At 38.0% G+C, this 22,015-nt stretch overlaps 2 protein-coding genes across 4 annotated transcripts in view; one reads left to right on the top strand and one right to left on the bottom strand.

Annotated features, from left to right (window-relative positions):
• LOC105212485 (uncharacterized) overlaps nt 1–6,932 on the bottom strand; it is a 52,040-nt gene extending 45,108 nt beyond the window's left edge. For both annotated transcript variants that reach the window (XM_011184489.2, XM_011184496.2), the window contains exon 1: nt 4,481–6,932. In XM_011184489.2, the coding sequence (XP_011182791.1) occupies nt 4,481–5,950 (1,470 nt within the window). In that variant the 5' untranslated portion in view covers nt 5,951–6,932. The remainder of the gene's footprint in view (nt 1–4,480) is intronic.
• LOC105212498 (elongation factor-like GTPase 1) overlaps nt 1–22,015 on the top strand; it is a 148,265-nt gene that overhangs the window by 49,643 nt on the left and 76,607 nt on the right. The gene's annotated exons all lie outside the window — the stretch shown is intronic.

The raw sequence follows: 22,015 nt of genomic DNA, 5'->3' as shown, positions 1-22,015 counted from the left end.
AGAAAAACAAAAAATAAAAACAACAACAACACATTAGTATGCTTACGTGGTTAAAACAAAGCCAATGCATTGGTCGTTGGAAAGCTGTGGAAAAAGTCATCAGCGCGCATTGCAACACCCACTGCGGTTTGCCGGATCGAAATTAGCGAGATTTCTTCACTTTTTGTTTTTGTTTCATGGTGTGCAGTTAGAGAACAGCAGATTGGTTATGATAAGCAATGGTGATGACAGTTATTATAGTAAAGGCGCTAAGAAGTGTTGAAAGTTGGTGAAAATATTTATTGTTCGAATTTTCGATTCTCAAAATAGAGTTGCCACATTGCAAAAAAAAAATTTAATTCATCAAAATATTACATTCGGCCTGAATCGAGAAGATTTAAGTAAAACTTCTGGAAAATGGATTTCCTCAGCACTTCATGGTGTCTTCAGTCGTAGAAGACTGCTTATTTTAAAATACCGTTACTTTGTAAACTCTCTACCATAGCTATACAGCAGGAGTGTTGTATCTCTTGAAGTGTTTGATCGCCTAAAACAACTTTCTAATCTTCGCTACTAAGGTCTAATGTATATATGTATGTACTTATAGAAGTAAGTGCACAAAAAACTGATACCTATACAGTTATAACGTCTACAGTGTGTAATAAATGTCTGTGCACAATCGATCAACCGTATTTCCACTCTTCTTTAATGTGGCGTATCATTTCTGTTCGCACTTTTCTGCGAATTCAGCTGCGTCATACGAGCATATGCGAATATATGCACTAAAGTATATAAGCAAACACACACACATATGTGTATATATGTGTATAGACGAACGCAACGAGTAGCGAGTACTTGTCCTCAACTGTTTCATTACTGTTGTTTATTGATGTGCCATTATGCTATTTGCTGCAGTTGATATTACAATTGCCGTTAGAGCGCCAGTGCAAACTGTGCTTTTATACAACAATTGCTTTGGTGTACGTTGTTGCTGTTGTTGTTGTTGTCAATTGCTATATGTACATCAATGTAGATATATAAGTATCTGTGTATAGCCTGTTTTATGACAATCGATTTACTTTGAAAGCACCAGCATCACAGCAAAGCAAAAATACTGCGGCAAACACACACAACTATACATACACATCCATACACATACAAGCCAGCAAGAATATCTCTTCATAATTTCTACTTTGTTGCTCCACGGCGTGGCAGCGCCATTGAGAGGCCACGCGAGTTCAGTGCGGAGCAATCACAATCAATTCATACCAATTGCAACAACAACAAGAACAACAACAACATTGTTGAATTGTTGAAAATACAGCAATAATAGTCGAATGCAGTTGCAACTATCTCCATGGCAATGGTCGCCGTCATCGTTTATTTTGTTGCTATTGTGGTGTTTGTTGTTGCTGTTAATGTTGTGAAGCGGTTTTGTTCGATTGCAACAAGTGGCATTCACCGAAACAATCGTTTGCTTTGCTCTACACGCATTTACAATGTTGCTCACATTGTTGCTGTTTTTACACATATTTGTTGTATTACTTTGCAAGGCAATCACCACGCTATAGATAGATACTGTTATTACTCGGTGCTTTTGTTGCATTGCCTTGCCACCACTTGTGCGTTTATATGTATGCTTTGGTGTACAGTGTTGCATTTGATCTCGTAATTTCAACGAGAGATTTTGCACATACATACATGCAGGCATATGACTATACTAGGCCCAATGCAAATTCTATTGGTCCTTTTATGAATTACAGTAAGATTTTCCGATTTATGGAGAATATGATTTATTTTTATTGAGCATAGAGCATACTTTTCAAAGAATATAGAGAATTTTAGATCATTACTCTAGGTAATTTTAGAAAAAGAGAACTTCGTTCGGATTTTATCAATTTTTTTTAATGATGACATTTTAATATATTTTAAAGTCATAATTTCACTGAATCACTGAAATAATCAAAAGCTCAAAATAAAAAAACTATTTATATTAGTTCTTACTATGGAGTAAAATCATGAACTAAGTTAAGTTAAACCAAGGATGAAAGTAGCAGTAATATAATTATTATAAAATTACTCTATCTAATATACAGACAGTAATTCTACATATCATCTATGTGAAAATTTCAAAAAAGCTCGCGAAAGCTTCTTTTATATTTCGTTATCTTAAACAATTTTGTTTAAAAATCCAGGTGCTATTTTCCAAACTACAGTGGAACTTCCATAACTCGAACTTCTATAACTCGAAGATCTCCATAACTCGAACACTTGAATTGGCAATAGCGTTTAGAAGCAAAATTTCATACAAATTTCCTTACCTAACTCGAATTTCTAATAATCTAATTCTCTCCATAACTCGAAGTCTTGAAGAGGCAATAGAGTGCAACTTTCATACAAATTTCCTTCTATAAATCGAACTTTTTGGTCAGGAAATAATACAAAATTTAAAATTTTACTATCGAGGCAGAATTTTGAAAGATATGGATTGCATAAATCATCTAACAAAGGCATGGACAAAATTACAGAATACATGTTTTAACGTATGTCCATAAAACTTTAAGCGAAGTAAATAAGTAAAACTGTGTATAAATCTATATTTTACACCTTTTTGAACAATTTTATGTTTTAATGAAAATTCTATCTCTCTAACTCGAAGTTTTTTTGTGGATTATGGTGATTCGAGTTAGAGTTATGGTTCCATTGTATATGTTTCCTCGCATATATGAGAGATGAACTTATAAAGTGGTGGTCCGACAGCAATAGATCTTAATTCCAAAGCTATATTTTTAGATCTTGTCTTATTATTCGCAAAATCACTCCAAAATTTCATCCGTTTTCTCATCGGTACAATATTACCCTTTTAGAATTAAAAGATATATATGCTTCTCATTTTTCGAGTCTTCGAATTTTGAAGAATCGTTTAAATCTATTTAAAAAAAATGGGAACTATTCAATTCAAATCGAGAATTTTTGAAAATTTGGGTTTAGTAAAAAATTTATAATGTTTTACATATATAACGGGTGATTTTTTTGAGGTTAGGATTTTCATGCATTAGTATTTGACAGATCACGTGGGATTTCAGACATGGTGTCAAAGAGAAAGATGCTCAGTATGCTTTGACATTTCATCATGAATAGACTTACTAACGAGCAACGCTTGCAAATCATTGAATTTTATTACCAAAATCAGTGTTCGGTTCGAAATGTGAAATCCGCTTTTTTATCGACAAATTTTGTTCAGCGATGAGGCTCATTTCTGGTTGAATGGCTACGTAAATAAGCAAAATTGCCGCATTTGGGGTGAAGAGCAACCAGAAGCCGTTCAAGAACTGCCCATGCATCCCGAAAAATGCACTGTTTGGTGTGGTTTGTACGCTGGTGGAATCATTGGACCGTATTTTTTCAAAGATGCTGTTGGACGCAACGTTACGGTGAATGGCGATCGCTATCGTTCGATGCTAACAAACTTTTTGTTGCCAAAAATGGAAGAACTGAACTTGGTTGACATGTGGTTTCAACAAGATGGCGCTACATGCCACACAGCTCGCGATTCTATGGCCATTTTGAGGGAAAACTTCGGAGAACAATTCATCTCAAGAAATGGACCCGTAAGTTGGCCACCAAGATCATGCGATTTAACGCCTTTAGACTATTTTTTGTGGGGCTACGTCAAGTCTAAAGTCTACAGAAATAAGCCAGCAACTATTCCAGCTTTGGAAGACAACATTTCCGAAGAAATTCGGGCTATTCCGGCCGAAATGCTCAAAAAAGTTGCCCAAAATTGGACTTTCCGAATGGACCACCTAAGACGCAGCCGCGGTCAACATTTAAATGAAATTATCTTCAAAAAGTAAATGTCATGAACCAATCTAACGTTTCAAATAAAGAACCGATGAGATTTTATGAGATTTTGCAAATTTTATGCGTTTTTTTTTTTTAAAAAGTTATCAAGCTCTTAAAAAATCACCCTTTAGTTATAGAAAAATTCTAAACTCCAGGCGGGGGTTTTTCGCTAAATAATGCTGAAACTATTCTACGGATTTTGTTTTTTTTTTTTAATTTCAAATTGATTTACCATATATATTTATATACTGTTTTCCCAAATCATCACTTGGTATTAACCACCTAATTTCGAAGCTTTCATTTATTGCGTGTGTCGCAAATGATGTGCCATTTAAAACATTTAATTATAATATATCAATTTACTCAACAAAAATAATAGTAATAATAATAGGTAAGAAGTGCCTGCCATAAATAGTATTTATACCCCTGAATGGGTGTGAATTTGCGAAAGATATACGAGTACGCGTGTATGGACTAAGCACAGCCAACTTTGCTTATCGCCATCAGAGATCGCAGCGAGTGTCCAATTGCCGCAAAGTGTGACACCATTTCACACATAAACGCGCACGCAACGAGCGTTCGCTGGACCACATCAACCCCCCACCTGAATTGAAAATCCTCGTATTCCCCCTGCTGCTAAAAGTATTGAACTCACCTTATCCTTGTTGTTGACGCCTTGCTTCTGCTGGTAGAATTCCTCGCGTGCATGATTCAGGCTATCAATTAACGCCGACGTATTCACTTGGGGCTCGTAGTCCATGTCATTATTATTATTGGCATTGCCGTAGTTGTTGGCCAAGGTTGTGGTGACCGGTGTGGAGGAGTAAGTGGACGCTAGTGATGCGATGGAGGCCGTGGAACCCGCGGCAGCAGCAGCAGCGGCGGCGGCGGCAGCAGCTGAAGTCTTATCGGTGGATTGTGTGGCAGGCGGCGATGCAGACACCTTGTGTGCTTGGTACATGGGCGAGGATGAGGATTGAGGCAGCTGGGCGGTTTGTGGCTTCTGATATTGCAGCTGTGGCTGTTTGTGCAAGTGTTGTTGTTGTTGTGGTTGCTGCTGTTGTTGATGGTGATAGGATTGTAGTGGTTGCGTGGTGGTTGTGGCCAATTTCTGCTTATTGCTGGGATGACGATGTAGGCTTGCAGTGGTGCCAGGTTTCTGCCCACGTTTCGAGGTATGTCCCGTTTTGGTAATACCACCAGAACCGGGTCGTTTAGTGGCGCGCGTCTTTGTCAATTTGCCGCTAGTGGTTAACGTGCGCTGACTGCCAATTGTGGTAAGACCACCATTCAAGTCCTCCGGTTCGGCTTTGATTGAAGCTGCTGCTATATTGTTGTTGGAGCGCGCAGCAACGAATTGGTCATCAGAGTCAGTGGCATCGGTGAGTGGATCAATTGTGGTGGTGGGATAATCAGCACCAGCTGCCAGCGCCCCTCCTTCAGTGGTGTCCTCATCTTCATTACTTTCTGTGGCACTCTCCGTTTGTTCGGCCTCATCGCTGGCAGCGTTGTAATTGTACTCCGTGGTGGTAGGCAATTCGCGTGCCACCGAAGTTTGTGCAGTGACAGCGGCCTGTGCGGCAGCCAACTCATCCATAGAGGTCTGCAACTGCAGCAATGTAGTCTCATCCAGAACCAAAGTGGGATCGGTCTCGGCTTCAGCATTGGTAGCGGCCTCTGTGGTGATGCCCAAACTGTTTTCTGGTACAGCCTCACTTTCGCTATCCTCACTAACGACAGGCTTTGTTGAAGCTCTCAGTTGCTCGCCTTCATTGATATCCAACGACTCCTTGAGACGTGCCACACGCTCCACAATGCGCTCCAGCATATCCTTTTGCGATTCCGGCAAATTCTTGGTATCCAACGTCAGCAATTTATTGTATTTTTCAATATTCGCCTTCACCGTCTCGATATCAGCCTGTACTTTGGCCGGTGGTGGTGCAAGCGTTGGACTATCGCCAACTGGTGGCATGTAGTGTGTGCGTGCGCGCCGATTACTATAGCCGACCAGCTCAATAACGCCAGGATATTCAGCGTTGGCGGCGCTGCTGCAAAGCTGTAGTAGACTGGTAAAGCATGTGACCGCAACCAGCATGGTCAATGCGGATAAACGCGAGGATCTCATTGTGCAGATTTGATTATACACTTATTTTAGGAGCCGCTTAAAGGTTATTTTAGTCTCAGAACTTCAGTATTTTTATAAATTTTTTTGATATATTTTTATAAAAAAAATTGTAAGCAATTTTTTTATTTAGTTCAATTAGTTTTTAGAAATTTTAAAATAATTATTTTCAATGTCCTTTTCGTTCAAAGTAGCTTTTGTTTTTGCACATTCGTTTTAAGATTTTTTATTTCGATATTTTTTTAAATTTCCATAAAATTTCAACTCTTCTCTGTCAATTGAGCGCCACTACTTCCTTTTACATTTCGCATTTACTTCGTTTCATGCAACTTTGACGACGTTGTCCTGCTGCCCAATTCACAGTTTCAGTCACCTTTTTTACACACAGAGCTCTTTGCCTTTATCTTCTTTCTAGTTCTTTTGCCAGCTGCTGCGAGCCAAACAAAAAAACGAAAATAAAATAAATAAAATCAGCGACAAGCCGTATTAGTGTCAACTAACTGTTCTTGACTGCTTTTCAGCTTTTCAAGCTTAAGCCTCCACCTTTGTGTCGGTCGGTCGGTTACTTCACTTCGCGTTCAATGCCGCAACGGCGTTACGCTTGCCACATCCACTTCTTAAACAGCTAGTCTCTTTATATATGCAAGTATGTCTTCAGCAACAACATTTACACACAATACCCGTTCCTTCTTCGTTTTTCTTTGATTTTAAATAACTTTTGAAAATTTTCAGGCACTCTTTTTTTCAGTTCACTCGTTTGAAATCTTAGTTTCTGCTTTAAGGTACCCGTTTGACCAAGAGTCAAGTGATCGCACACAAACACACCAAAAAAAGCTTTACAAAAATTGTGTCCAATCAGTGTTTTTTTATGAACCGAGGAAAAATCAAGTTAGCACACAATCGTTAAAGTATAACAAAAAAGTACTTGAAAACGTAAGACTTAAGCGACGAACTCGACGAGCTGTAACTAGTAGCACCGCAGCGGTACAAATGTTCAGCGAACAGATTTTGCAGCGTCTTTTAAAATTTCTTTTGGCCCAACCAACGACCCATCTGCGCCGACCATCTGCAACCAGAGTGCAGCCACGGAGACGGCAGTGGCACCACCAAAGCGTACAAGTCGCAGCAGCAGAGCGCACAGCTCAAGTTGGCTGAGAGAGCGCGCGCAAGCAAGAAATGTCTATACGCAGCACTCAAGATCAACCGCGGCGTTTGTTGGAAAGCATTTTCCCAGCTTTGTTGGCCGTGACCGCCAACTGGTCATGGCTAAGTCAACGCGCTCATTTGGTGTCGTCATTTCTTTCATTGTTGTCTGCCGTGCTCGAAGCGCGCACATCGAACTTGTTGCGTCCAACCAATTGCCATATGCTCAACGCTGTATTCTGAATTTCTTTGTTGGCTCGCTTCGTGCGCTGGCTTTTCTTCTGTTTCTTCTGTGGCCAAGCTGTGATTGTGCCATAGCAAGTTACACAGGTTTACTGCCCACCTTTGGCTCTTCTGAATTAAATGCTCTCTCTCATGCGGCGGTTTGTGGCTCTCATTTCCCTAACTAGACCCTAAATGCTGTTGTGTTTGTTGTTGTCGCTTCGCAAGTTTTGCACTTTCTTTTAGTCCGACCTTGCGCGTGCTCTGCGGCGCTCTGAGCGCCAGCGCTCGTCACACTTTCTAGCGCTCTCTCACTGCGCTATGAAATCGTTGTTGTAGCAGAATTTATGAATTTATGTATTTCTAGCAACATTTCGTGCGATCGCTTCGTTAGTTGCTTATGTTGCAATTTGAACGCAATGTGTCAGTGCTGCATGTTGCCAGCAACTTGAATTTTGTTTATAAACCAAATTTATGCACTTTAATTATATTTTTTTTTATTTAACAATAAGATAATTCAAATTTGCTTAAATAAAACCATTAACAAACAATTTATATTTTATGTTTAACAATAACTATTCCCTAAATAAGAAATGCAACATGTTGCTAGCAAAATGTTTAGCAACATGCCGCAATTTAATAAACAATTTGCCTTTTTAAGCTTTCTTAAAATTTTAAATGAATAAATTTACTGGTCAAACAAAATTCCGGAAAATATTTCAAATATTTTTATGAGAGTTGCCACCTGTTTAATTTAATATTTTAATCCGCAATATTTATAGGATATGAATTGTTGACTACTATTATATATGGGAGTCAAAATAAAGGTATTTTAGAAAGTATATATTTTAAAAATGTCTACGAGTGTTGCCACATGTTTACTTTTGCAATTAATAAAAAACACAATATGGATATCACATTAAAGACAATTAACAAAGTAGACATCTCAACCATATTAAAAGAAGCGTTTAAAAAAAACAAAAAAAATTATAATAGAAGGTCTGGTACAAATCCCAAATATTTCGATATGTAATAATAATAAAATGTGAACCCAAAAGGTAATCTATATTTTGCTCCTTTTGAGACATACATATAATCTTGTTTATTCTAATTTATGACAATATTTAAAAGCATTCTAACTTTTGGAGCTCGTTGAACGCTTATTGATATTCTAGTATTTATTGAAATCATTTTAGTTGCTCCATTTTAAAGTTTCTGCTTGAATTCATTAAGACAAAGCGAATACCGTTAACTGCTGTTGACAATATACCGCTACAAATCTCGTACGCAACCAGTACAAGCAGATGTAAGCATTTGCATACTCACATATGTATATGTATGTGTATATGGAACCATGCATCGGTAATCACAAGCTCACACTTGATTTTATAACTCGGCGTTGCCGCTTCAAAGCATATCTTAAGTACTATACTAAACGCCGCCGCCTCGTGCTCTATATGCCGCATATTTAACTAAAATGTATCCGTTGTAGCCACAGCAACGCCACTTAATTGATTAGTTGAGTGCCATTCGGTGCAACAAACGCAATTAAGTGTCACCGTTCGGACGCGGCGGTGGGAAATATTCTGCATAAAGAACAGAAATATACACATACAGACATACACATATAGAAGTGTGAGCGCAGCCTTTCTAACAACAATAAATTCAAAGATATATCTCTTCGTATATTTGTAGTAATTTATGAGCGCTTAAACATATACACACACATGTCTGTTTGTTGTTGCGCTCATATGTACATACACCGTATGTGGCCATACTCATATGAGGCAAGCGCTAAATGCTAATGCTGTTCTGGCAGCGAATTCCTAGCGTTACAGCGCCGCCGCGCACAACCATAATTCTTGGCTCACTTACCGCACAATTTTTCCATGCTATTAACGCAATTTTGTGGTCAACTGTTGGACACAGCCAGCATCTTTCTATCCTCACCTCACCTCACCTCCGCTGCCAGCGCTTGTGCGCATGTGGACAATTTTCTTAGCGGCCTGTGCGCATTAATCTTGTTCCTGTCGCTCGATTTGCACTTGGAGGCAGCTTCCTCTAACTTGTTTGCGCTCATTTTGCGCTTCTGCTGCAGCGCCAGCAACAAGAGCAACAACAACAACGACAATAGCATGGCGCACATCGCATGTTTATTAATGAAAATTGCTCAAGGCGAGCCAAATGACCGCATGTAAATATCGAGATGTTAACAAACACACACACACACGCACACATATGTGGCATGAAATTGCTAATAAATGACAGGCTCGGAGCGTCGCGTTGCCAAGCATTTCAATTGGGCGTTTGCATTCGTAATTTGTGCAGAGATTTGGTGGTATCTGCGTGGGGTTGTCGATAATTGTCGATGCTTTCATAGAGATTATTTCGCTGGTATATTTCTCTGACTACATACATATCTGCTTTCGATAATTTTTCCATGATTTCTTCACACAAACAAAATTATTATAATAGTAGTTTTTTGTTGTTGATAATTATAGTATCCTCATTTTAGAAAAAAAACAACTTTCGCCCAATTTAGATATTTGAATTAACTATAAATATTGTAATATTGAGCTTACCTTACTCATTTCTTTAAGTTATTTTTTCGAATGAATGGCAACACTTCCAGAAAACATGTCCGACAAATATATTTGTATACTAAGCACTTCATTTATTTATTGTAATTTGCAAGATTTTTTATACTCTCGCAACAAATGTTGCTAAAGAGAGTATTATAGTTTTGTTCACATAACGGTTGTTTGTAACACCCAAAACTAAACGAGTTAGATATAAGGTTATATATACCAAAGTGATCAGGGTGAAGAGTGGAGTTCAAATCCGAATGTCTGTCTGTCTGTCCGTCCGTCCGTCCGTCCGTCTGTGCAAGCTGTAACTTGAGTAAAAATTAAGATATCTTGATGAACTTGGCACACTTATTTCTTGGCGCCATAGGAAGGTTGCTTTCGAAAATGAACAAAATCGGACCACTGCCACGCCCACAAAATGGCGAAAACCGAAAACACATAAAGTGCCATAACTAAGCCATAAATAAAGCTATGGAAAAAAATTTGGTATGAAGGATCGCACTATGAAGGGGCATATTTGGATGTAATTTTTTAGGGGAAGTGGTCTCGCAATAGAGCTATATAAACCAAACTTTCAGCAGCCGTTTTTTTAGCCACTTCCTAATGCAGTCCAAAAATGAGAGAAATCGGATCATAACCACGCCCACCTCCCATACAAAAGTTAGGTTGAAAATTACTAAAAGTGGGTTAACTCATTAACGAAAAACGTCAGAAACACTAAATTTCACATAAGAAATGGCAGATGAAAGCTGCACTCAGATTTTTTTACAAAATGGAAAATGGGAGTGGCATCACCCACTTATGGGTCAAAAACCATATCTCAGGAACTACTCGACCGATTTCAATGAAACTTGGTTTGTAATAGTTTCCTTACATCCCAATGATATATTGTGAAAATAGGCCAAATCGCTTCACAACCACGCCTACTTCTTATATATCCGAACTTTGAAGACAATCTGAATCGTTTACTTTACATTATATAAAGTAAGTACTAGTGAAGATATCGGTGCAGCACTTTGCACAAATATTATGTTAATAGTGTGGCAGCCCCATTCTTAAAATCGCCGAAATCGGACCATAGGTTTATAAGGCCCCATATATCGAACACGAGGACCTCGGTGGTTCTAACCTAATATTATGGTTTCCAACTTTCAATGGACTTTATACAATATATATGACGAATATGTGGGTCAAATTGTGTATTATATAATATAAATAAAGTTAAATATATAAATTGCGAGAGTATAAAATCTTCGGTTACACCCGAACTTAGCCCTTCCTTACTTGTTTTAAATTATTTTTTTAATAAGTGGCACCTTTTTTAAATAACTATTGAAACCATCCGCTTCATAGATTTTTAATTTGATACCCATTTTGAATAATGCGTTTACCTAACAAATTTTATTGAGTTACAAATTTTTAACAGGTGGCAACCATTCTCGAAAATATTTCCGTCATAATACTTTTTTTAAAATACTTAATTTCGTGCTTATTTGTACAATATACCATTTATTTTATCTATTATTGTTAAACAGTAAAATATAAATTCAAATAAGTGGCAACACCTTGAAAGACTCGAACGAACTAATTTGCAATTTTAGATATTGTGATGAAGAAAGGTTTCTATATTTGTACAACGTGGCTTGGTAAACACATAACTAATTACATTTCCTCTCTCCTCCAAGAATCTCTGAATTAAGTTGTCCTGTAGGTCGAGCCGTCGATACAGGTTGGAAACAGTGTAAAATTTCGAAAATACGTTCTTCGGAAGCGCTCATTTGACATAAAGATTCTTCTACTGATAATAGTCAGTTGTTGGAAAACATCAAACACACCACAGATAGGGGCATCAATTCACTGTAGCGTCTAGTTTAGACACGAATACATGTGTTTCATGGAAGCTGTTTTACAGCACAATAATTCCAAAATTGCAAAAGCAATGGAAATCTCCACATAGATACTCGACTGTAATCAATTTTATAGGTTATCGAACTTCCTCACACACTGAGATCGCACTCAACCACTTGAGAATGTTGTTTACTGCAAAATGTTTGTAATTAAAGAAGAAAGAAGTTGCAGTCATAATCTTACAGAGGCGCAGTGTTGATTAAGAAAGTGCGATTGCAACTACCGCACACATACACATTATTTCCTTGAATGCGAGAACTTCTTTTGCAACAGTGAAGTCAAGATGGCAATTTGTCTATATGCGGAGGCAAACCACAGCTTGACGCCGTCTAATTCTTCTATTTAAAGATGAGTTCCTTGTAATTCTTTTTTTTGCTTTGGCATAATTTCCATGCCAATTTGCCAGCCCATAAACCTCTGACACGAATGCAAAAGCGATTGGTTGGAAAGCGACAAGCACGGGGCGCTGATGAATGTTGCGAGAACGGAAGGGCTGGCAGCCGCTAAGGTCGGCCGCCAAACGCCAAACACTAGCAAAAAAAAAATCCAATTGTATTTGTATTTGAGTGCTGCATGAATGTGCGTGTACGTGAGTCGGTAAGAGGCGTGTAAGTGGCACAATAATGAGCTAAAAACATGTTTGCTTTGGCGTTCTCGCTTGGAAATTAGAAACAATGCCAATAAATATGCTTTGCAACACTTTTGCATTAACTCCATGACACAGGTGTACGAGCGATCGCATCTGCACCGCCTACGGTGGATGCAAATAGGCACTGCACGCATGCGCATTGTGATGAGTTGCAACACGGTTGTGGAGTAAAAATACCATTTCCACCGCGTCATTCATAGTGAAATTGGTGGCCGATCGACTGGTCGCTGGTGGGTTGGTTGCGCGGCCTTAGCAGCAGTTGGCCAATTTTTTTGTGTGCTGCCGCCGCGGCAAACGCAAGTGGCAAGCCACACGCAAAATTCACCGACAACTGCCAAAGTAGAATTTCCATTTCGCTGCCTGCCGATAAGCTACTACTCGTAAAGGGTGATTTTTTAAGAGCTTGATAACTTTTTAAAAAAAAAAAACGCATAAAATTTGCAAAATCTCATCGGTTCTTTATTTGAAACGTTAGATTGGTTCATGACATTTACTTTTTGAAGATAATTTCATTTAAATGTTGACCGCGGCTGCGTCTTAGGTGGTCCATTCGGAAAGTCCAATTTTGGGCAACTTTTTCGAGCATTTCGGCCGGAATAGCCCGAATTTCTTCGGAAATGTTGTCTTCCAAAGCTGGAATAGTTGCTGGCTTATTTCTGTAGACTTTAGACTTGACGTAGCCCCACAAAAAATAGTCTAAAGGCGTTAAATCGCATGATCTTGGTGGCCAACTTACGGGTCCATTTCTTGAGATGAATTGTTCTCCGAAGTTTTCCCTCAAAATGGCCATAGAATCGCGAGCTGTGTGGCATGTAGCGCCATCTTGTTGAAACCACATGTCAACCAAGTTCAGTTCTTCCATTTTTGGCAACAAAAAGTTTGTTAGCATCGAACGATAGCGATCGCCATTCACCGTAACGTTGCGTCCAACAGCATCTTTGAAAAAATACGGTCCAATGATTCCACCAGCGTACAAACCACACCAAACAGTGCATTTTTCGGGATGCATGGGCAGTTCTTGAACGGCTTCTGGTTGCTCTTCACCCCAAATGCGGCAATTTTGCTTATTTACGTAGCCATTCAACCAGAAATGAGCCTCATCGCTGAACAAAATTTGTCGATAAAAAAGCGGATTTCACATTTCGAACCGAACACTGATTTTGGTAATAAAATTCAATGATTTGCAAGCGTTGCTCGTTAGTAAGTCTATTCATGATGAAATGTCAAAGCATACTGAGCATCTTTCTCTTTGACACCATGTCTGAAATCCCACGTGATCTGTCAAATACTAATGCATGAAAATCCTAACCTCAAAAAAATCACCCGTTATAACAACGGCGTTGCCGCAAAAGTTGGACGAACGACTTAATTTCCATATTGCAATGCATCTTTCAAATTGTAATGGTTGCTTGCAACAAATGCGACGCAGCTCCCTCCAGCTTTCCGACTTTCGGCGTGCTGATTGCCGATGCGCTCTTCAATATTGCAACAACAAAATATGCGCAGTTTTTTGCTTTGAGCAGACGTTACGATTGGTTGCTGTTGTTGTTGTTGCCTGGTAGTTCTTGATGACATAGATCAGCTGCCGCCGCACAAACCCGCAGCCAGCCAGTCGACCAAGTTGCAAGTTATTGGTCGTTCGGTCGGTCATCTTGCCGCTGGTTGATGACGATTATGATCGCTGCTTTGCCACCGCCACCAACAGCACCAGCAGCGTGTTGAACGCGCGACGGCGTGGTTTTTGTTGCGCCAACACGTTCTCGCCGAACTCGCTGTGGCAATCTGCGGCACCAACTGCTGCGAGCTGCAAAAACTGGTGTGCGCACCAAGCGACTCATTGTAAGCAACGCTTGAGTGTTTGTTGTTGTTGTTTGTGTATATTTTTTTCACCCGTACATCTTATTATAATTGTAATTGTGATTTCTGGTGTGGTTGGTTATGACGTTTTTATTGTTGTTGCTACTATCATTTTTTATTGTTCCTGTCGTTGTTGTTGTTGTAATGGTGCATGTTGCATTTAGCTGCTGTTTGCGGTTTTTCTTACTACATACATTTCCACTGCTCGTACTCAGCGCCACCTTTGTGGCATCTTCGTCGCCGTTTGAAGAAAGTTTGTGAAAAAGTTGATTATTCAGTTGTTCGGCGGTTGGAATTGTGGCTATAAAACCTGGTTGACTTTTTCAACGTTCTAATAGACCACTTACCTTGTCTACCAATGCGACTAGATAGTTGCCTGGTGTTTGAGGCATGTTCGCCGCTTGGATATTATTTTGAGTTGCTGGCAATTAGTTTGGACCTGGAAAATAGTGGTCTTACTTATTGAAAAAAGCTCAAGTTACTCAGCCTATGATGGATACAAGGCATACAGTTGTCATGTGATATAAATTTTATATTATCAATTTGATATGAAACATACATGACTACTAAAGAAACTCGCCAAATATTTTTAAGCAAAATTAGTTTTTGGCTTCGGTCGATATAGATAATGAGTCACTTTCGATTCAATTGATATGAAAATTAGACTCAGTATTCAAGGGGACAGATCTTACCGATCTGGTACTTCAAGGCAACTCAAAAACGCTTGTGAGAGGTTAATAAAAATTCGAACTCTCAACTCGAAAGGGAATTAACGACCTATTATAGAGATTAGATCAAAGCGTTTCCTCGAAAATATTTCTTCAGTTTGAGTAACTTTTAAGAAAACCCAATCAGCGATTCGAAATAAATTTATGCATAACAATTTGATTTATTATTAATGAAAAACGTGACATTTTGAAATTTTCTAATTTTTTATGTTTTTTTCATATGTAAAACTATTTTTATATTACAATAAAACATTTTCCCACATCTATACTGCTATTATAAAGAGGAAAGATTTGTATGTATGTTTGCAATGAATAAGCTCAAAAACTACTGTGCCGATTTCAAAAATTCTTTCACCATTCGAAAGCTATATTCACCGCGAGTAACATAGGCTATATTTATTGCTATAATCTAAACTTTCTGGAAATAGTTCCCAGGAGAGGGTAACAAAAAGACTCCGGAGAATCTTAATCTGAAACTGAAAATTGTCAAAATATTAGAAATATACAAGCTCACTTCATTATACGAGAAAAAGACATCGTACACCAAAGACCACACTCAAAAATGTAAACAAAAATATCACGTGACCTAGAAACGATCTCACGTCATCAGGGTGGGGTCATTGACCTCACTCAAAAATGTAAACAAAAATATCACGTGACCTTGATGTGACATCACGTGATCAGGGTGGGGTCATTGACCTCACTCAAAAATGTAAACAAAAATATCACGTGACCTTGATGGGACATCACGTGATCAGGGTGGGGTCATTGGCCTCGCTCAAAAATGTAAACAAAAATATCACGTGATCTTGTAACTACATCACGTGATCAGGGTGGAGTCATTGGCCTCGCTCAAAAATGTAAACAGAAATATCTCGTGACCTTGAAACGACCTCACGTGATCAGGGTGGGGCATTGACCTCACTCAAAAATGTAAACAAAAATATCACGTGACCTTGAAACGATCTCACGTGATCAGGGTGGGGTCATTGACCTCACTCAAAAATGTAAACAAAAATATCACGTGACCTTGATGTGACATCACGAGATCAAGGTGGGGTCATTGACCCCACACAAAAATTAACATAAATATCACGTGACCTTGATATGACATCACGTGATCTGGGAGGGGTCATTGACTTGTAAACAAAAATATCACATGATATTGAAATGTCATCACGTGATCAGGGTGGGGTCATTGACATCACACAAAAATGTAAACATAAATATCACGTGACCTTGATGTGACATCGCGTGATCTGGGCGGGGCCATTGACCTGTAAACAAATATATCACGTGATCTTGAAATGTCATCACGTGATCAGGGTGGGGTAACCGGATATGATGTTACCGGAACCGGAAATGGGGCATTCGGAAACGAATATGGATAACGATATTGCCGGAACCGGAAATGGGGTAGCTGAATATTGGTTACTGAAACTGGAAGTGGGAAATCCGGAAACGGAATGAGCCAACTGAAACAAGATATGGGATAACCGATGGAACCAGTTATGGGAATGATGTGTCGGAACCGGAAATGAAGCAACCGAAAATATTTTACCGTAAACGGATGTTCGATGTAGAACGAATTTCTCCAGAAAGTGCTTAGTGATGCAAGCAGCGTCAGCTTCAGGGCTTAACATAAATGTTTACTGTTTATAGATGACTTCGGTTTGTATCACATCCGCTTCCGGTATGAGACTTCCGTTTCCTGTAATCGTTATCAATATTTGTGTAAAGTTTTATTCCGTTATCTTCATCGGACACCAAAGACTAAAGGTTGTAATGAAGATTCAGCTCATTACAAATAAAATATAATATCATGCTCGAACTTTTTTTCATTTTACTTTTTTAAATGAACCCACGCAAGAAACGGGAAGTACATAAATATGAATGGGAGCGTGTGTAAAAACTTATAACTTTTGAAATGTTTGTTTAAATCCGTGCGAAGCCGGAGCGGTCGGCTAGTTATTAATATTTCCAATAATAATATATATATTTTTTACAATAATAATCAAAATATTATTGAGACCAAGATTCTAACTGCTGTACCACATGATCGCCTCGGAAGTCCTGCCACCTCATCCACTTCTAGTTTATCATTTAATTTTTCCACCAAAATACTATTAAATCATGAGCTATATCTTCATAAAGCAGCATGAGCTCCACATTTTCTAGCCGAATGAAGAAATCCTTTGCTATTGCAGCTGACAATTTTCTTCAGGCCTAAGCTCATAAGCAAAAGAAAACTAATTTTTCTTTATGCAACATACCGATGAATTAACTGGAAAAGCAAAACGGAAATCAAAAGCACAAAGTAATTTATTTCCAAAGAAAAGATGCGCCTTTGGCACTCTGGGTAAACGAGTCAAGTTTTTGCTATTTCATATCTTTGCCACTTTGAGTACAACAACAGTGCAATCATTCTTGCAATAAAGCAAAAATAGGCGATAAATAATAAAATAGAGGTATACCTGCCGCAAAGTGGAATGCAAATACCACTTGTTAGATGGTTCTTGCTAACGCATTCGCATGGATATTTGGTAGTAGTTTGATTCCTTTGACTTCTAAGTAGAACCGGTCTTCATTTACTTTTTCGTATTTAATACCCATCTGGTGAATACACAAGATATGGAAAAACCAAAACTCCTCAGTCTGCTTCAATCAATTCATAAATTATATTCGAACTAACATTATCAAGAGATACTAGAGATGTTTGATACTAACACTTTTAATCGGATGTGCTCGGCAGAATAGCAATATTATTTTTCTTTTGTGTTGAATATTTCGATAAAGCCAAGTGAGAGCTTTTTAACCAAGGCTGGATTAAATGAGTGTGCTTTAAGCTTATCGCGCTAATCGTTTGGGATACTCCGAGCTATAGTTGGGAAATTTATATTCCTTCAGACTGACAATGGCAGAGCGACTATTAATCCTGACCTGGATTAATTCATGATATAGATCCATCGAATTCCTAAAATTCTGGACAATTCTGTTGCATATATCCAAATATGAAGGTATTCAGTTTATGTCTAGTCGAAGGTCTTCATGTGCCGTCGACACCACAGAAGTTACCTTATCTTTAATCGACAATTTGTCAATTTTGTTGTTGTAACCAGCCAAGCAGTGCAATATGCGTGTTGGACGCACGATTTGCCATCCTAATGATATTGTACGGCAGCAATTAACCACTAAATAATTAGAAAATGCGGCAAATTTATATTTCAACACAAAAAATATGGAAAATTAGAAAAAAAGTGTGAAAGAAGAGAATGCATGTTATTCTCAGCGTTCGTTCGTGCCACCTTTCCTTGCTGTGCAGCGAAATGCAAAATCATTGAGCCATGCATCCTGCCACTGCCGTCCACATTCACTTCGTTGCAACACAAATATTGCGGCGACATGCAACACTGGACCCTCGAAAGCGTTGCGCATCACAACTTGTTTCTCTATTTTAGCTAATTTGTTGTTATTGTCGTTGGCGTCAGCGATGTGTGTAATGCGCTTATTGTTTTTGTGTAATTTGTCATAGTTGGTGTTGTCACAAATTTGCGGTGGCCACTGTTGTTTGGCTTATTGTATGCACACACTCAGCTATGCTATGCTATGTTATGTTATGTTCGCTTGTGTGTGTTTAATTTTTTTGTTTCGCTTGTTGCTGTCAACAGTTTTTGTCGTTTATGTCACACAATGAGTTATTAGCAGCTACCGATTGGTGGCATGACTGACAAATCATTTGTTGTTGGCGTTCTATGCTCTGTTATGTTTTTACTCCATTAACTAAAAATATACTCTCTCTCTCCCTCCCTTGTTATTTGTATCTATGCGGGTTATGTATTCATGTGGAAATTTCAATTTATTCTGTATTTTGTTGGGAGTGGTTGTTTGCAGAAAATAAAATTAATTAGACTTTTAAATGTGAGAAGTATGGGTGGTGCATGATAATATCGTTAGTAATTTGAAAAATTGGGTATGTTAAATAAGTAAACCGTCCTTAAGTTTTAAATGTAATTATCTTACTTCCAAATTCTTCCCAAGAAGATCTCATCCATACATCGTTGAGATGTGTTTATGACTGGGAAAAAGACCGAGAATTACAACTGTCTGTCACAACAGTTGCTGTCTGTCCGTCCGTCTATCCGTGCAAGCGAAAATTTGAGTAAAAATTGAGATATCTTAATGAAACTTGGTTCACATATTTTGTGGTACCATGAAAGTATGGGTTCTCAGTCAACTCAGGAACTACTCGACCAATTTCAACGAAATTTGGTTCGTAACATTTTCTTGGTATCCCAGTTTGAAAATTAAGTCGAAATCGGTTCACAACCACGCCTACTTCCCTTATAACACAATTTGAAATTCCATCTGATACGTTCACTTGCTCATTTCAAAATTTTCAAAATCAGACTGTAACTTTTTAAGATCTCAGGTCTCGAATATGACGACCTCAGTGCCTATGAATTACTTTTTGTGGCAAAAATATCTGTAAATCTATAAAATATTTTATAGAAATTCAGAGCGAATTGTTTTCTTATAATAATTGTTTCCTCTGTACCAAAAATTGATCATTACTTCCCTTAGCGCCCATAGAAAAAGATGCTAATCAGGTTGACTGTTGAAAAGGAAGTCGGCGGGGATTTATTCGACGATCCCTTTTATTAGTTTTGGCAGTTGTACGATGTCTTCAGATGTGGTGTTTTTTGTGCTTGTTGCGTGTGTATGAGGGTGTCTCAGCGTTCTCTTCTGTAATGCTGTGAGTGTGGTGAATGTTGTGTATCAGTGTTGTGACTTTGGATAAATTTTGTGTCCAGTGTGGTGTATGAAGTCTTGATGCAGATATGAAGTACGTTGCGTGGGGGAGGGAACTCAAGCTCTTTTAACGCTATTTAGAACTAGAATTGTGAGTCATTCAATTGGGTTCGACAATATAGATTTTTATAAGCAGAACCCAGAAGTTCTGTAACTTTTCAAATTAAGGTAATCTTATTGAAACATATTAGTTACTGGCATTAGTTTAGCATATTTTTCTTCCATATCCTCTTTAATGGTATTGTTGTTGTAGTAATATTAGTTTTATGAGACCAAGAACTTTTATCCATATCTAAATTTAAATAAAAAAACATAATGACACTAAAATTCTGCAAAATCACTTTCTTATAATTTTGCTAGAACAATCTTGAAAGCTGTAGTTTTAAGCCATTATGGAATGAGTGTTAATTTCTAAAAGTTCTATTTAGATTATTTAGCGCATTTTATTGTGGTTTCTAAAATCCTTTTATCGAAAACGTCTCATCGTGGCTTTCTTAAAAAAAATAACAACAAAAAAAAAAGCGAATTTATAATTGTTTCAAACCAAAACATTATAAATCACACTTAATTAATGGGGACAACTTCCCGCCGAATCTTCCAGTCAACACCAGTTAGAATAGCACTAGTATCGTTATAATGGCTCTTCTTGTTGTTGTTGTTGCTTGTCATGGCAAATCACATTAATATGGGCCAGTAGGCTACTTGCTGTTCACACTTCCCTTTTGTTATCAGCAAACGGTCAAATGGCCATCAAACTGTTCTCAAAGCCATTAAAATGCTCACATCTATACATGTGAGTGTGTGTGTGTGTGTTGGTGTATGCAAACAATGCGTTGCATATTGATTTTTATGACACACTACTTCATTCGCATACAGAAATCTGCAAAGCCAAATCTTTGTAGGTAACAGTGATTCAAATCAATTTAATTTTTATGACATTTTTGTGTGAAAAAGAAAAGAATTCCCATTTCTCGCCATACGTTCAGCGTTAGAACTTTTATGAGCGTGTAAAAGATGGGAGTGTATGGCTGTATGTGTGTGTGTGTGTTGGCACTTTTGCTTTGTATCTTTATCAGTTGTGTTTGTTGTTGGTACGCTTGCCGCGCACGAAAAGTCACTAAAATATAAGCTTCGCTATGGCGAATTAGAAATGCGAATTTTATTACTCAGCGCTCGTACGCTCCGCAGCTCTGGCTGAATGTATGAATGAAAGAATGGACGGACTAGCGTGGAATTAGCGTTAGTTTTAGCGTTTATATGTATCTGTGTGTAAATATGTCATAGCGGTAGTGCGAATTTTTGAAGAACATCGAATAATCTTTAGCTGTCTTGTTGTTTGTGTAACTTTTGTTGACTATTTTTTCGCTCTTCTTCTTCTTTTTTACCGCTCCAGCACTAATAAGTTGACCAATTCATGGCCATATCTCGCGCTTTTGTACTTCCTTCTTTGCTGTTAGCCATTTCATTCTTGGCTTATTTATTTGCCTGGAGTATAATAACAACACAAAAAATAATAACAAAACTGTGTGACCTCATATTTCGCTTAAACGCAGCAATTTTGGACTAGAACTTGTTTTCACTCTAACACTATCTTTCATTTTCCGTTTGTTTTTTTGTTTTTGGTCTTGTGTCTATTGCATTGTCTTATTAGTATCACATTTATTATTATTGGCGCAATAAATTTACATTTTACTATAACTGTACATTGATGGTCTTTGTATTTTCAAATGCAAATTTGCTGATGCTATTTGTGGCAACTTTTACTTTAGATTGCCATAAATTGGTGGTTTAGTGGTCCAAAACAAGTAGAAGGTTAAGCATTTTTTTTCTTGAAGGGGAGAGTTTTTCTTATAAGAAATATATTAACTATAAGAGATTATTTTCTTACGGATATTATCAACTCCCTTCGATTATCTCCTGTAGTCCAGATCATCCATTGTCACAAATGGAGAATAAATTCAATTTCATCGCATTGATTAAATTTTCTCTGAGAGAAACCAACCTGTTGTTGTAGCGTTTGTCTAGCCCTCCTTGAAACGACAAGTATGTTATTCAGTAGACATCAAAGTCATCTAACAGGAGGCCCAGGAAATGAGCTGTTTCGACGTGGCTGGAAAGGTTAAGGGGTATAAAATGGGAAAGGTGTTAATTGAGCATGCATGTG

The sequence above is a fragment of the Zeugodacus cucurbitae genome, chromosome 4, assembly GCF_028554725.1.
Source record: "Zeugodacus cucurbitae isolate PBARC_wt_2022May chromosome 4, idZeuCucr1.2, whole genome shotgun sequence".
In the NCBI taxonomy this organism is placed as follows: Eukaryota; Metazoa; Arthropoda; class Insecta; order Diptera; family Tephritidae; genus Zeugodacus; species Zeugodacus cucurbitae.
This window is presented reverse-complemented; position numbering and strand designations above follow the sequence as displayed.